The 13,367-nt window shown below is 33.5% G+C and overlaps 1 protein-coding gene across 4 annotated transcripts in view; it reads left to right on the plus strand.

Annotated features, from left to right (window-relative positions):
- Positions 1-13,367, plus strand: part of SMG7 (SMG7 nonsense mediated mRNA decay factor) — a 91,904-nt gene that overhangs the window by 52,408 nt on the left and 26,129 nt on the right. For all 4 annotated transcript variants that reach the window (XM_074308556.1, XM_074308559.1, XM_074308557.1 and 1 more), the window contains exons 4-5: positions 984-1,116; positions 13,047-13,218. In XM_074308556.1, the coding sequence (XP_074164657.1) occupies positions 984-1,116; positions 13,047-13,218 (305 nt within the window). The remainder of the gene's footprint in view (positions 1-983; positions 1,117-13,046; positions 13,219-13,367) is intronic.

Below are 13,367 nucleotides of genomic sequence, written 5' to 3' on the forward strand. Positions count from 1 at the left end.
TCTCTAAGTAAAACTGCAAGATGTTATTGATCCTGTGTTGTCCTTTCATACATGATCAATGAGTGCCTGGTGAGTCTTCTGCTTGAAGGCATGGCTTGTTTTAGAGATCTTGGCTTGCTCCTAGGCTCTTAACCCACTTAACTCTGTTGAGTCTTTCATATGCATTACTCTTTTTCCAGTTTTTCTTTGATATTTTTATTTTTTTAATAGGTTTTCCAAATTACAATGAAAATCACATTGGAGATATAATCTGACTCTTAGTGTAACTGAATTGATGCAGTACTCACTTTCATTTGAGTAGCTCTATCATTAATTTCAGTGATGAAAAATTTAAGTTTTTGAATGTTGTAGGGAAAACACTAATGAGGCTTTATAGTCCTGGGAATAAGTTTTTTTTTTTTTTAAATTTTTATTTTATTTTATAATTATAACATTTTTTGACAGTACATATGCATAGGTAATTTTTTACAACATTATCCCTTGCACTTACTTCTATTCAGATTTTTTCCCTTCCTCCCCCAACCCCCTCCCCCAGATGGCAAGCAGTCTTATATATGTTAAATATATTACAGTATAGTCTAGATACAATATATGTGTGTAGAACCGAATTTTTTGTTGCACAGGAAGAATTGGATTCAGAAGGTAAAAATAACAGTTTACATTCATTTCTGGGAATAAGCTTTTATAAGAATATCCCCGGTCAAAGAATTATTCAAGGATTACTAGTTGTGTTGTCCACAGAAAATGAGTAATTGATACTACTATCTGTTTTGAAAGTTAACTAGTGTTATTCATATTCCACAGCAATTTCTGTACTAGATCAAAGAAGACTAGATAGTTATTTAGCAAATGAACAATATTAATATAATTTCACTGTTAAGGATGTTATAATTATAACAAATAGTTCTTTCTTGTTCTCAGGGGGACCAGTGTCTGCCCAGTGAGTCACTGCTATAGCAAATAGAATTACGTTTTGTTTTCAGCTGGAATCATGCCTTTAAGAATCAGATCACAACACTACAGGGCCAGGCAAAGAATCGAGCAAATCCTAATCGGAGTGAAGTTCAAGCAAATCTTTCTCTGTTTTTAGAGGCAGCTAGTGGCTTCTATACTCAGGTGAGTTCTATTTTGTAACCTTTAAATTTGATCATGGAATTGCTAAATAAAATATTTTAAAGGTTTACATTTACTGTGCCCCTTTCCATCATAGTTAGCAGAAATTACAAAGTTACTTTAAGCAGAACAGGGATGACACAGTGAGGATATGCGGGAGTTTGTCGCACAAATGATGAGAAATACAAGACCTTTTATTAATATGTATACTTGTGTGAATGCATGCGGACATTTATATAGACATATACTTTGAAAAAGGTGTGTGTCTAAAAGGATAGTAAGATAACTTTTCAGTGGAAAAGAATTAATGGGCATTGATTAAGAACATTTCTTTAAGTAATTATCTTCCTTCTTTCTTCCCTTCCTCCCCATAGTAGTATAGTTACTGTGAAATTGTGGATATGGTTCTCTAAAAGTAGAGCCATGTGATGGTACAAGAGAGTGAAACTTGTAACATGTGAATTCCCATAGAATTTCTTCAATGAAATTAATTTTTTGCAAGTTAGACTATATAGCTTTTTAGAACTGGAAGATATCTTAGTGACCTGTTCAGCCTCATATTTGGGGAGACTAATTCCCAAGTTAGTAAACTAACTTTTCTAATGAGTTCATTGTAGTTCTCCTTCCATTGTCTTGAATTGGAAAAGTTTTCTCTTTTCTTCACTCTATTTATATTTTTGTTTATAATTACATTTTATTAATACATATTATATATAATCTTTCTTTAATTCTTCACCTTTCCTTAGTCTCCGTAATTTTCTAGTAAGCCTTAGTGTCTGGGAAAAAACCACCAGATTGTGTTTGTGCTTTAAATTCCTCTTTTACTTTTGCCTATGGAATTTTAAAATTATCAGAAGAATCCTTTAGAGTAAGAACTTGTCTCATGTATAATTTCTCTTATAATTTAGTATCTTTTTCCATGCATTCACATAGCACACAAACAAAATAAGGGGTATAAAATTCATGTTCTGAAAGCTCTTTGATGATGTCATCCCTGTGCTTCTGTTTATCTCTGATACATTTTCTTTGATTCCTTCCTTTCCCTTTCCCTTTCCCTTTCCCTTTCCCTTTCCCTTTCCCTTTCCCTTTCCCTTTCCTTTTTTTGCTGAGGCAATTGGGGTCAAGTGACTTGCCCAAGGTCGCACAGCTAGGAAGTGTTAAAGTGTCTGAGACCAGATTTGAACTCAGGTCCTTATAACTTCAGGGCTGGTAACTTTCTTTGATTCCTATCGTTTTTAAGTTGGAAATTGTTGGGGAAAAGGGAATTAGTATCAAGTCTTTGAAGATAGCTTGGCATCATTTTATTAAATCTTTCCACTTAAGACTAAATGGATAGTGTTTTTTTTTTTTTTTTCCTGAGGCTGGGGTTAGGTGACTTGCCCAGGATCACACAGCTAGGAAGTGTTAAGTGTCTGAGATCAGATTTGAACTCGTGAATTCAAGGCTGGTGTTCTATCCATCACGCCACCTAGCTGCCCCATAAATGGATAGTTTTTATTAGCATTGTTGTTAACTAGGTAGATCTGATTCTTTAGTCTTTAAATTTTGTGGGCTTTACTCTTCAGTTTTTCTTTTTTTGTTTTTTTTTTTCTTTTTTTCTTTTTTCCAAAAATCACCTTTTTTATTTATTTTATAAGTATAACTTTTTTTTGACAGCACATATGCATAGGTAATTTTTTACAACATTATCCCTTGTACTCCCTTCTGTTCCGAATTTTCCCCTCTTTCCCTCCACCCCTCCCCTAGATGGCAGGCATATTCCCACACATATTAAATATGTTATTTACTCTTCACTTTTAAGAATACAGTCCTATATAGTATTTTTCTCAAATGAATTTTATACACCCACTTTTAGCTAAACATGTAAAGAATCTATATTTTTTAGGGTTTTTATTTCCATTACCCTCATTTCTAAAGTAAATCTTTTAGCCCCTCCCTTCCCCTAAGCCATTTGTCTTTTGCTACAAACAGTAAAAGGAAAGAGAAGAAAAAGCAGTTTAGCAAAACCAACCAGCATATCAACCAAGTCTCACAGCTTATGCCATGCTCCACACCCATAGTTACTTCCTCCTACCCATTTCCTCATTTCTTTTTTGGGGCCAAGCTTGCCCTAATCATTATAATTACACAGCAGCCAATGTTTATTATTTTATTTCCTATTGTTTATATAAATAATGTCCATATTATTCTTCCTGGTTCTACTTAGTTGACTTTGTATCAGTTCACAGAAGTCTTTCCAGGCTTCTTTCTATGCTTCCTATTAAACATTTCTTTTTTTTTTTTTTTTTTTTTAATATTAAATTTTTTTTAATTATATATATATATATATTTTATAATATTATCCCTTGTATTCATTTTTCCAAATTACCCCCCCTCCCTCTATTCTCTCCCCCTGACGACAGGCAATACCATACATTTTACATGTGTTACAATATAGTCTAGGTACAATACATGTGTGTGAATATCATTTTCTTGTTGCACAATAAACATTAGAATCCGAAGGTACATGCAACCTGGGCAGACAGATATTAGTGCTAACAATTTACATTCCCCTCCCAGTGTTTCTTCTCTGGGTGTAGCTACCTCTGTCCATCATTGATCAACTGGAAGTGAGTTGGATCTTCTTTATGTTGAAGATTTCCACTTCCATCAGAATACATCCTCATACAGTATTGTTGTTGAAGTGTACAGTGATCTTCTGGTTCTGCTCATTTCACTCAGCATCAGTTGATTTAAGTCTCTCCAGGCCTCTCTATATTCCTCCTGCTGGTCATTTCTTACCGAGCAATAATATTCCATAACCTTCATATACCACAATTTACCCAACCTATTAAACATTTCTTAATCGAACAGATTATATCATGCACCACAAATTATTTTAACCATTCCCCAATCAAAAGAAATGTACTTTTGTTTTCATTCATAACATTTCATTATTAGCACCAGTCATCCCTCATCCAGATTTGAAACCTAAGTTAATACCTTTGGTTCTTTTTTCTTCCCTCCCTACTAGTAATTAGTTGCCAGTTGCTTCAGTTCTCCATCCCCAATATCACTTGTATCATATAATCTCCTTTCTTTTGCCACTGCCACCATTATGACATAAAATCTTATCACTCCCTAGCTTACTTGTTTCCTAACTTTCCTCCAGGTTCATCTTTCTAGTATATCTTTATTGTTGCTGCCAAATTAATCTTCAGAACACTACCGAGTGAATAAAATTCCTGCTACTTTAGCCCACTATTCAATGATTTTGAAAATCTCTAGACTTATTTCATACTATGTCATTTCTCCTATTCCACAATCTATACAACCTAGATCACTTGCCCCACCTCAAAAGCTTTCTTTGTCTTTGTGACTTTCTTCATGAAATTATGGCTGATTTCTTACCTCTCTTTATTTCTGGAATGATCTTTTTTCCTCAAGCCTCATATAACACTTTGCATTTATTTGTGTCATATTGCCTCATCAAATTCCTTATGTTTTATTAAATGTTTGTATCTTCAGTGAATGTAGGGATATAGGACCTGGACCTATAATTTTTCATTGGCATACAGAGCTTTTCCTTCTAAGAATGCAGGTCAGCATCTTCTCTGTAACTTGGTCTTGGAAACTTGTGCAGAACAGTGAAAGGCTAAGTAACTTGAGATGAGTTCTCTAGGCAGTGTGTATCAGACACAGCTTAAACTCAAGTCTTCTTGACTTATTCCATGCTACATCTTACTCTGACTAAAATAAATACTTAAGGTTGTTAACTATTTCAACTGACTTTTTGATTGATTCTTTAAGTATACCATCATCTCATCTGCAAAAAATTATTCCTCATTGTCGTTGTCTTTTGTCTTTTAATTTCTTCAGTCTCTTTTTTTTGTCTTATTGCCATAGCTAGCATTTCTAGTACAATATTGGTGATGATGGGCATCCTTGCTTCAGGGGTAAACTTAGATCTTACTAGGAAGACTTCTAGCTCTTACATACTTGATAATGGCTTATATGGATATAACTTATCATGTTAAGGAAAGTGTCATTTATTCCTGTGCTTTCTAATGTTTTTAATAGAAATGAGTGTTAAATTTTAAGAGCTTTTTCTGCATTTGATAACTGTGTTAATTTTTAGTTTTGGAGGGGTGGTCTTGATGAGGTCAATTATTCTAATGTTTTTCCTATTATTAAACCAGCCCTACATTTCTGGTATAAATCCCACCTGGTCATGGTGTATGATCTTTGTGATATATTGCTGTAATCTCCTTGCTTATATTTTATTTAAAGTTTTTACATTAATATTCATTGGGGAAATTGTTTTATACCCATCTTTTCTCTGTTTTTGCTCTTCCAGGTTTGAGTATTAGCATCATGTTTGTGTTGTAAAAGGAATTTGGTGGGACTCTTTGCCTAATTTTCCTAATTGTTCTTTAAATGTTTGGTAGAATTCATTTATGAATCCTTTTGGTCCTGGGGATTGTTTTCTCATTGAGAACTTGTTCATTTTCTTCTTCTAAGTTATTTAAGAATTCTATCTCCTTTTCTGTTAATTTGAGCAATTTATGTTTTTGTAAATACCATTTTATATAGATTGTTAGATTTGTTAGCATATAATTAGGCAAAATAGCTTTTGATGATTGCTTTAATTTCCTTTTTATTGGTGGTAAAGTCACCCTTGTCATTTTTAATACTGTTATTTTGATTTTCCTCTTTAGTTTTTTAATATCAATTTAACCATTGATTTATCTATTTTATTTGTGTATTATTGGTTCTTCCCCCTTCCTCCCCCCCACCCAAAGCAACTTCTAGGTTTATTAGTTCAGTGGTTTTCTTTCAGTTTTATTAGTATATTTTATTTTGGGGGTGATTTTGTTGTTTAATTGGGGGTTTTAAATTTGCCCTTTCCTAAAAGTTTTTTTAGTTTCATGCCCAATTCATTAATCTATTCTTTCTTTCTTTTGTTGAACTAGCATTTAGAGATGCAAATTTTTTCTGTTGTTGTCATATTGGCTTCATCCTATAAATTTTGGTATATTGTCTAATTGTTGTCCCTTTAATGAAATTGATTATTTCTGAGTAGTTCTCATTTTTTAGGATTTGATTATTTACTTTTCAGAATTAATTTTTAATTTGTTTTCACAGCCTTTTATTAATTTATTGCATCATGATCTGAAAAGGATGCAATATTTCTGCTTTTCTGCATTTAGATGTGAGATTTTTATGCCTTAATATATGATCAGTTTTTGTATAGATGTTGTATTTGAAATTTAATATCTTTTTATGTTAACTGGTACAGTGTATAAATATTATTAAAATACTCTTGTGAAGGTGAGCACTTTCTCTTTTATATGTATACATATGTGTGTGTGTGTGTGTGTGTGTGTATCTATACACACACCTTTAACTATGTCAGGAACAGCTGTTTCTAAATAATTTACCAAACTGATTTTTAAATAAGACTTTATCTAGTATCATCATAGATGTTCTGTTGAAGTGAATTTTTTGTGTAGCTACAGCTTACCTTGAGTAACGAAAATTGAAATTGGTTTTGGTGGAATTGAAAAAATATATTTTATGTAATTTCACCTTCCAATTAATTTTTATTGATTTCTTTTGTGTTTTTCTATCATGTTTATGAATATTTTCTTTTTTCTCCTATTGTAACAAAGTTCAACAAAATCAGCCAACACATAAATCAAGAATATTTCCATAGTTTTCCAGTTGTGCAGTAAAGGGAAAGAGTATAGTTTGTTTCTTTAAATTATTCTTGACCAAACTTGATCCATTAGTATTATATAGTATTCAGTTTTATTTTATTTTTTTCTTTCCATTCATTTGTGTGTGTGTGTGTGTGTGTGTGTGTGTGTGTGTGTGTGTGTGTGTGTGTGTGTGTGTGTGTGTTTCCTGGTTCTACTTCCATTTCTTTATGTCCATTTATGAAAACTTCTTATAGTTCAGTGTATTCTCAGAAGCACAGAATTTGAGAAGTAGAAAGGGCCTCAGTGACTCTCTAGTCCAAACTACATCTGATATTATTTCCTACTTTAAAGTACTTGGCAGGTGGTTTTGAAGACTTCCATTGAGGTAGGAGAGGCAGCCCATTTCATTTGTAAAGGGCTCTAGTTTATAGAAAAGTTTTTAATACAGCAAGCCTACATTTTTCTTTATGCTTTTTCCATCCAATATTCTAGTTCTTCCATCCATATTTCACATGTCAACTCATCAAAAATTTGAAAATAATTATCTTTACTGCATGCTAAACAGCCCCAGGTGTTTTAACAGGTCCTTATGGAATAGACTCAGGGTTCTTTCCCATTCTGATAACTTTACTCTGTAAAATCACCAGCATATAAATGTTTCAGATGGTGATGCCCAGAACTGAACACTAATTCAGAAATGGTCTGACTATACAGTGTGAGTACAGAGAAATGATCATTGTATATTCTTGGAAGTTACATTTCTTTCAGTGCAACCTGAGATGGCTTTTTAAGTCTTGTGGATACTATATTGTGTTGCTGAGTAGAACCCTCAAACAAACCCATCTAAATATGGATTTTTCATCCTTACTTTACCTTATAAAGAGACTTTTTTTGAACTTGTATATAAGATTTTGTGTTATATCTGTTGCATTTGATATTAGGTAGTCCAGTCTGGTGCTCTGTGAACATCTTGACTTATTTTTACTGTCATTTTAATGTATTAGCTCTCCCTCTTTGCTTTGTGTCATTTGCAGACTTGATAAGTGTGGCATGTCTATTTTCATATTCATTGTTGATAAAAAATATTAAGCAGTATTATGTCTAAGCCCAGATCTCCTAAGGTAGCAGTCCACTGGAGACTGCCTGCCAAATTGGCATTGAACCATTTAATACTTTGCTTTGAGTCAGAAGCTGTTCAACTAATTACAAATTATCTAATTGTATTCTTTTCTATGGATACTGTCTCTAATTCTTCATTATTTCCACAAGAATGTCAATTACTTTGCTAGGCACATAATATTTATAGCATTCCCTGCTTATTTCTTATGACCATTCAATGCTTTTTTCAGCAGAGGGCAATAAATTTACTTTTAGTGTATCTTGATGATTTCAGGTAGCCATTGGGAAATGTAATTTAATATGCTGTTTTATTAGATGGTAGTAGTTTCTAAGAATATTAAAATATAATATATGGAACTTTTAAGCTATATTTTTGGTTGCATTTTTTTATTTCAATTGCTTTTTATTTTTCAAAATATTTGCAAAAATAGTTTGCAAAGTAAGTTGCAAAACCTTATTTATATTACATCTTTTTTTCTCCCTACCTTTCCTCTACCTCCTGTCACAGACAGCAAGCAATCCAGTATAGGTTAAACATTTGCAATTCTTCTAAACATATTTCCATATTCATTGTGCTGTGCAAGAAAAATCAGATCAAAATAAACCTACATTTCTAAAGCCTAAAATTCTGGGAGGTGGGTAGAGTAAAGTTCTTATATATGTTGCAGTTTTTGTGTTTCTTTGATTACTGTTAATTCTTATTACACTTATATTTGTCAGTAACCTGCCTGTAGAATATTTTTGCTTTTTGAACTCTTATTTCCTACTCTCCAGTTTGAGATTTCCAATTTACTCACTCTCTTTTCTATCTTCTAATTTGAGGTTTTTATTCTGTTCTAGGCTGAGAAATCAGATAAAGTAATTCTCTTCAAAATGAGAAATTTCTTGAAAGAGAGTCTGATATGATAGCAAAGCTCTATGACAACTTTTTCACAACTCAGGGCTTCCTCCTTTCTGTTTTTGGCTTTGTTCTTAGCAGTTTGGGGGAGGGTATTATATAGATGACATTATGTTGTAGTGGGTAGCATAATAGATGGGATTAGGGAGATCTAGGGTCCAATTCTAGTTTTGCTACTAATTATTCATATGATTTCAAAGGCAAATCTCTGGTCTTTCCAGGTCTTAATTTATTAACGGTGAACTGAGAGACTCAGACCCTCTGACCTTCAGTTCCTTCCATTTACTCACCATTGTATTATTATTGCTGCTACCATTTCCCTTACTATTTTTTCCAACTTCCTCAACTTTCTCAGAGACTTGAATATTCTTCTTTTAAAAAAACAAAAAACAAACAAACAAACAAACAAACATACAAAATCAGAAGTCTTCAATTTCTCTCATCGTAAAAGTTGCCTTATAATTCTACTTGAGCTTTTTATAGATAGTTATACCACGGAAATCATCATCTCACAGAAATGTATTACCTCTAAGAATTAGAATGTTTAAAATTCCATCATTCATGTTACATATATTCATTCCATCATTCATGTTATATGTATTTATTGCCCATATTGTGAATTCTAGGCCCCTGGCAGTCACTACTTTATTCCACTTCAGTTTCTATCAGTTTGCCTTCACTTTTGTCATTGACCCCTATAACCTGCCCCTTTAATATTTCACCAATTGCTACCCTAGAATCTCTAGTTTCCCTGACTTTTCTTCATTCTCAACATGTGGATTTCCAGTTCTTTGTGTGAATCTTATTGCTGGATTTTTCTGGTCCTGCTCTAGAGGTGGCAAATAATTATGACTCATGAAGTCAAGTTGATCATAACTGTTGAAGATAATATTTTCAACATACCCATCTCTGTCTCATTCTTTGTTGTGGTTGTTTCAATCCTTTTCCTTCTTCCTTCTCTCCCCTTTAAAAGTGCCCCTTATTACTCAAATTTGAAGTAGGTGATCTAAAGTTCTATTTCATTAAGAAACTTAAGAACATCTACTGTATTTCTTGACGGTCCTATTCCATTTCTAAAATGTCACCATTCTTGTCTGTTCCTTCTTTCTTATAGAAAGAGAAGGTAAGTGATTTGTACCCCTCCCTGGTAATTCCTGTTTCTTCCTCTTTTCTCTAGTATTTGCTTTCACTTTTATCATCTCCTCCAGTGGTTCTTTCCTGTATCTCAGTACATGACATAATGCTTTCTTTGGTGCTTAGATAACCTGCAAGCTGGTTGTAGTTACATTTCCTAGAGACTTCCTTGATCATTCCAGTGCTAAAAAGCTGTGTGATATTTTCTTTTGGCCCATTTAACTCTCTTTTTATTTTGTTGTCCGTACCTAATTGCACTTTTCTGCTTACTCTGTCTTCAGTTTTTGTCAGACTTCTGCCTCTGTCATTCTCCTGAAGCTGCCCATTCAGAGGTCACTCTTGGCTTGCCAATGGTCACAGACTGTGGCTTTTGTCACTCTGTATCCTCTTGTTGACTTCACTTACTAGATACTTTCTTCCTTTGGTTTCAGAGACACATGTTTTCCTGGTCTGACAACTAACAACTCCTTCCTTCCTTGAGTTTTCCTTGTCTGAACCCTCTTAACTTTTCCGTACTACCAAGGTACCATTGCTTTCATTTTCCATAGCTTGTACAGTGAGCTTTTCCCCATCGTGGGGGTCAGGTTTGTGTCTCCCTGCTCTTCCCCAGACACTCACCTCCCATCTGGAAAATCCATGTAAAAATTTTTGGCCATCCCTTCCAGAAAAAAAGTTTGAATTTCTTTTTCTTTTATATGGGGTATTTATAATATTTTATTGTAAAGTTTGGATTAGGTATTTGGTCATAGGCTTTTATCTGTTGGCCTCCACATGTCTGTCTTCTATAGAATTCCCACAAAATTTCCTTTTGATTTCTTATACCATGATGGGGAAAGTTGTGATGTAGAAAGAATAGGCTGTATTACCATCAGTATGCAGATCACTTAGAAATAACACAAGTCTTTTTCCTGTCCTTACATTAATCCTGAGCCCCTAGATTCTCATTTTTATCTGCATGTGAGTTTTTAATTGGATATTTTACTCTCATCTTAAACTCATATAGTCATAAATGCTTCTTTTCTCCATTCCAAACCAATTCAAATAATATTTCCAGCATTTTCTGAATACTGTATCTCTCTCTACACTTTCCTTTGTTTTTGTTCCTGCTCTGGTAAATCTATTATGGACCTTTCTCCCACATCACATTATCACTCTAGAACAATGGGTGTCAGACTCAAATAGAAACAGGTCTTTGCCCACAGCATAATGACTTAGGAAACCTCCAATTAGCATTATGAACTATATTGTATTTTTATTTATGGTATAAAAGATTGCTCAATTATAACATCTCTAGTTAAGCTTCGTGAAGAAAGGCATTGTGACTTAATTTTCTATTTTCCTAGCATGGTGTGTATTATGTTTGTGGTAGATAATTTAGATCATCTTTGCCGTTCATCTCTGCATTCATCTAATTTTCTGTATTGACTGGCCACTTAGAATCTCCCTGATTCTACTAGCCAAGAAACACTAATAAGTAAAAGGCAGAATAAACAGGACCCAGGAGATAGACACTTAATGTTTATTGAATTGAATGTAATTAAATTGTGGGTTTTTTTAAGAGGATGCCTCTTTTCATTATCAAAGTTAGTTGCAATTCCAAATGTTATCACAGAAAACAACTGTAGTCATTCTCTATTAATGGTGTAGTTTGTTCATTTAATAAGTATAGCTTAATCTAGAAATGTTATGAAAGTGATGTGCATTGATAAAAATCAGCATTGTCTATGGTTAAGGCTTCATTTTATGGATAAAATCCCAAATTACCTCAACATAAATTTTTTTTGGGACTATTAGTTAAGAGAAATACATATAAATATAATGGCACAAATAATTGATAGCTTCCAAAGAGATGATTTTTGAAACCTTATATCTTGAGGAGATAATATGATACAGTGAAAATGTGCTGAATTTGAAGTCAGAAAACTTTAGTATGTGCCTAAATGCCAGGAAATGCACTAAGTGCTGAAAATACAAATTGTGGCTGAGACAGTCCCTGCACTTGAGGAGCTTACAATCTAATTGGGGAAAATACACAAAAGGAAAGCTGAAAGGATGGGAAGAAAGTTGAGAAATGAGAGATGTTTTATCATAGTGCAGCCAGGAGAAATGAACTCTTTGTCTCTTTGTTCATGCCTTTGCCCTCATTTTAGAGGGACGGTAAATAGTGTTGAAGTATGAATACCAAGACTGAGTCAATTGGGCAGAGTAGGGTGATGAAATTTTGCATTTCTTTGCAAATTCTTAGGTTATGGAGTCAGAAAAGTCTCAAAGGATTTGAGCCAGGTGGGAAATGAGATTGAATGTGATTCCTAGTTCTTCCCACTGCTTATTAGATGGCTTTGGACAAGTCCCATGACTTGTTCCTCTCTTTGTGGTAGCTCATGTACAAAGCTGAGGGTCCTTAGCTTAATGACTTAGAAAGTTGGGTACTGTAATAATCTTCCTGAAATGAAAACTTTTCTAGCAGTTTCTTAGTGGCTCTGGATTTCTGTTTTTATTAAATGTAACACATAACTAACTCATTTCAGTTTTGTTTTGTTTTTATTCCTTATCTTTGGGTACTTGGTGGGTATTAAATGCAAGTGTTGTCCATAAGTACAGATGAACTCCTGAATACAGATCATTAGATGCCATTCACTCTGATAGCTTATAACTTGTAATAAATAAAAGTGGTTTCCAATGAGCTAGATACATACCTAAATGTTTGCCCAGGATTCTTGCTTTTTTCAAAAAGCCTTAGGTTTATTTTTTGTTATATCATTTTTATTTAAATGTCTTAGTGGTCTACTGAGGTTAAGTTTTAGTTTTATGGAAGATCTCAAAACTCACTAAAAATATGACAATAGATGTTTTAGAATTTTAACAATTGCAGAAATCCATTTTTTCATTAACTCATGTTTTTGGATATTTTCCTGGATTTCTGAAAAATTAATTAATGAAGAATTCGTTTATGATGAGTAAATATAGGTTCTTCTGTTTTCCTTCTGATTTTTAATCAGTGTTGTACTATATGTTGTATTTAGACTATATAATTACTTGTAGAAACCTTTATGGAAAAAATGTTCCATCTTTTAAATCTGTCATTTTTATCTCTCTTTTAGTTGTTACAGGAGCTGTGCACAGTATTTAATGTAGATTTACCTTGCCGGGTGAAGTCTTCCCAGTTGGGAATTATCAGCAATAAACAGACGCATACCAGCGCCATAGTGAAGCCACAGTCTAGCTCCTGCTCATATATCTGCCAGCACTGCCTCGTCCACCTTGGAGACATTGGTGAGCCTTTGAAGTGAAAAGATCATTGAGATGCTACTTTTTTTCCCCTTGGAATATAGTCATAGAAAGAAACCTGTCTACTTCAACCAACTGGCAACTTAGCCAGGCATTCTGAATTGAGATTATGAGGGTGATGTGAAATGTGCTTA

Source organism: Sminthopsis crassicaudata, chromosome 4 (genome assembly GCF_048593235.1).
Source record: "Sminthopsis crassicaudata isolate SCR6 chromosome 4, ASM4859323v1, whole genome shotgun sequence".
Classification (NCBI taxonomy): Eukaryota; Metazoa; Chordata; class Mammalia; order Dasyuromorphia; family Dasyuridae; genus Sminthopsis; species Sminthopsis crassicaudata.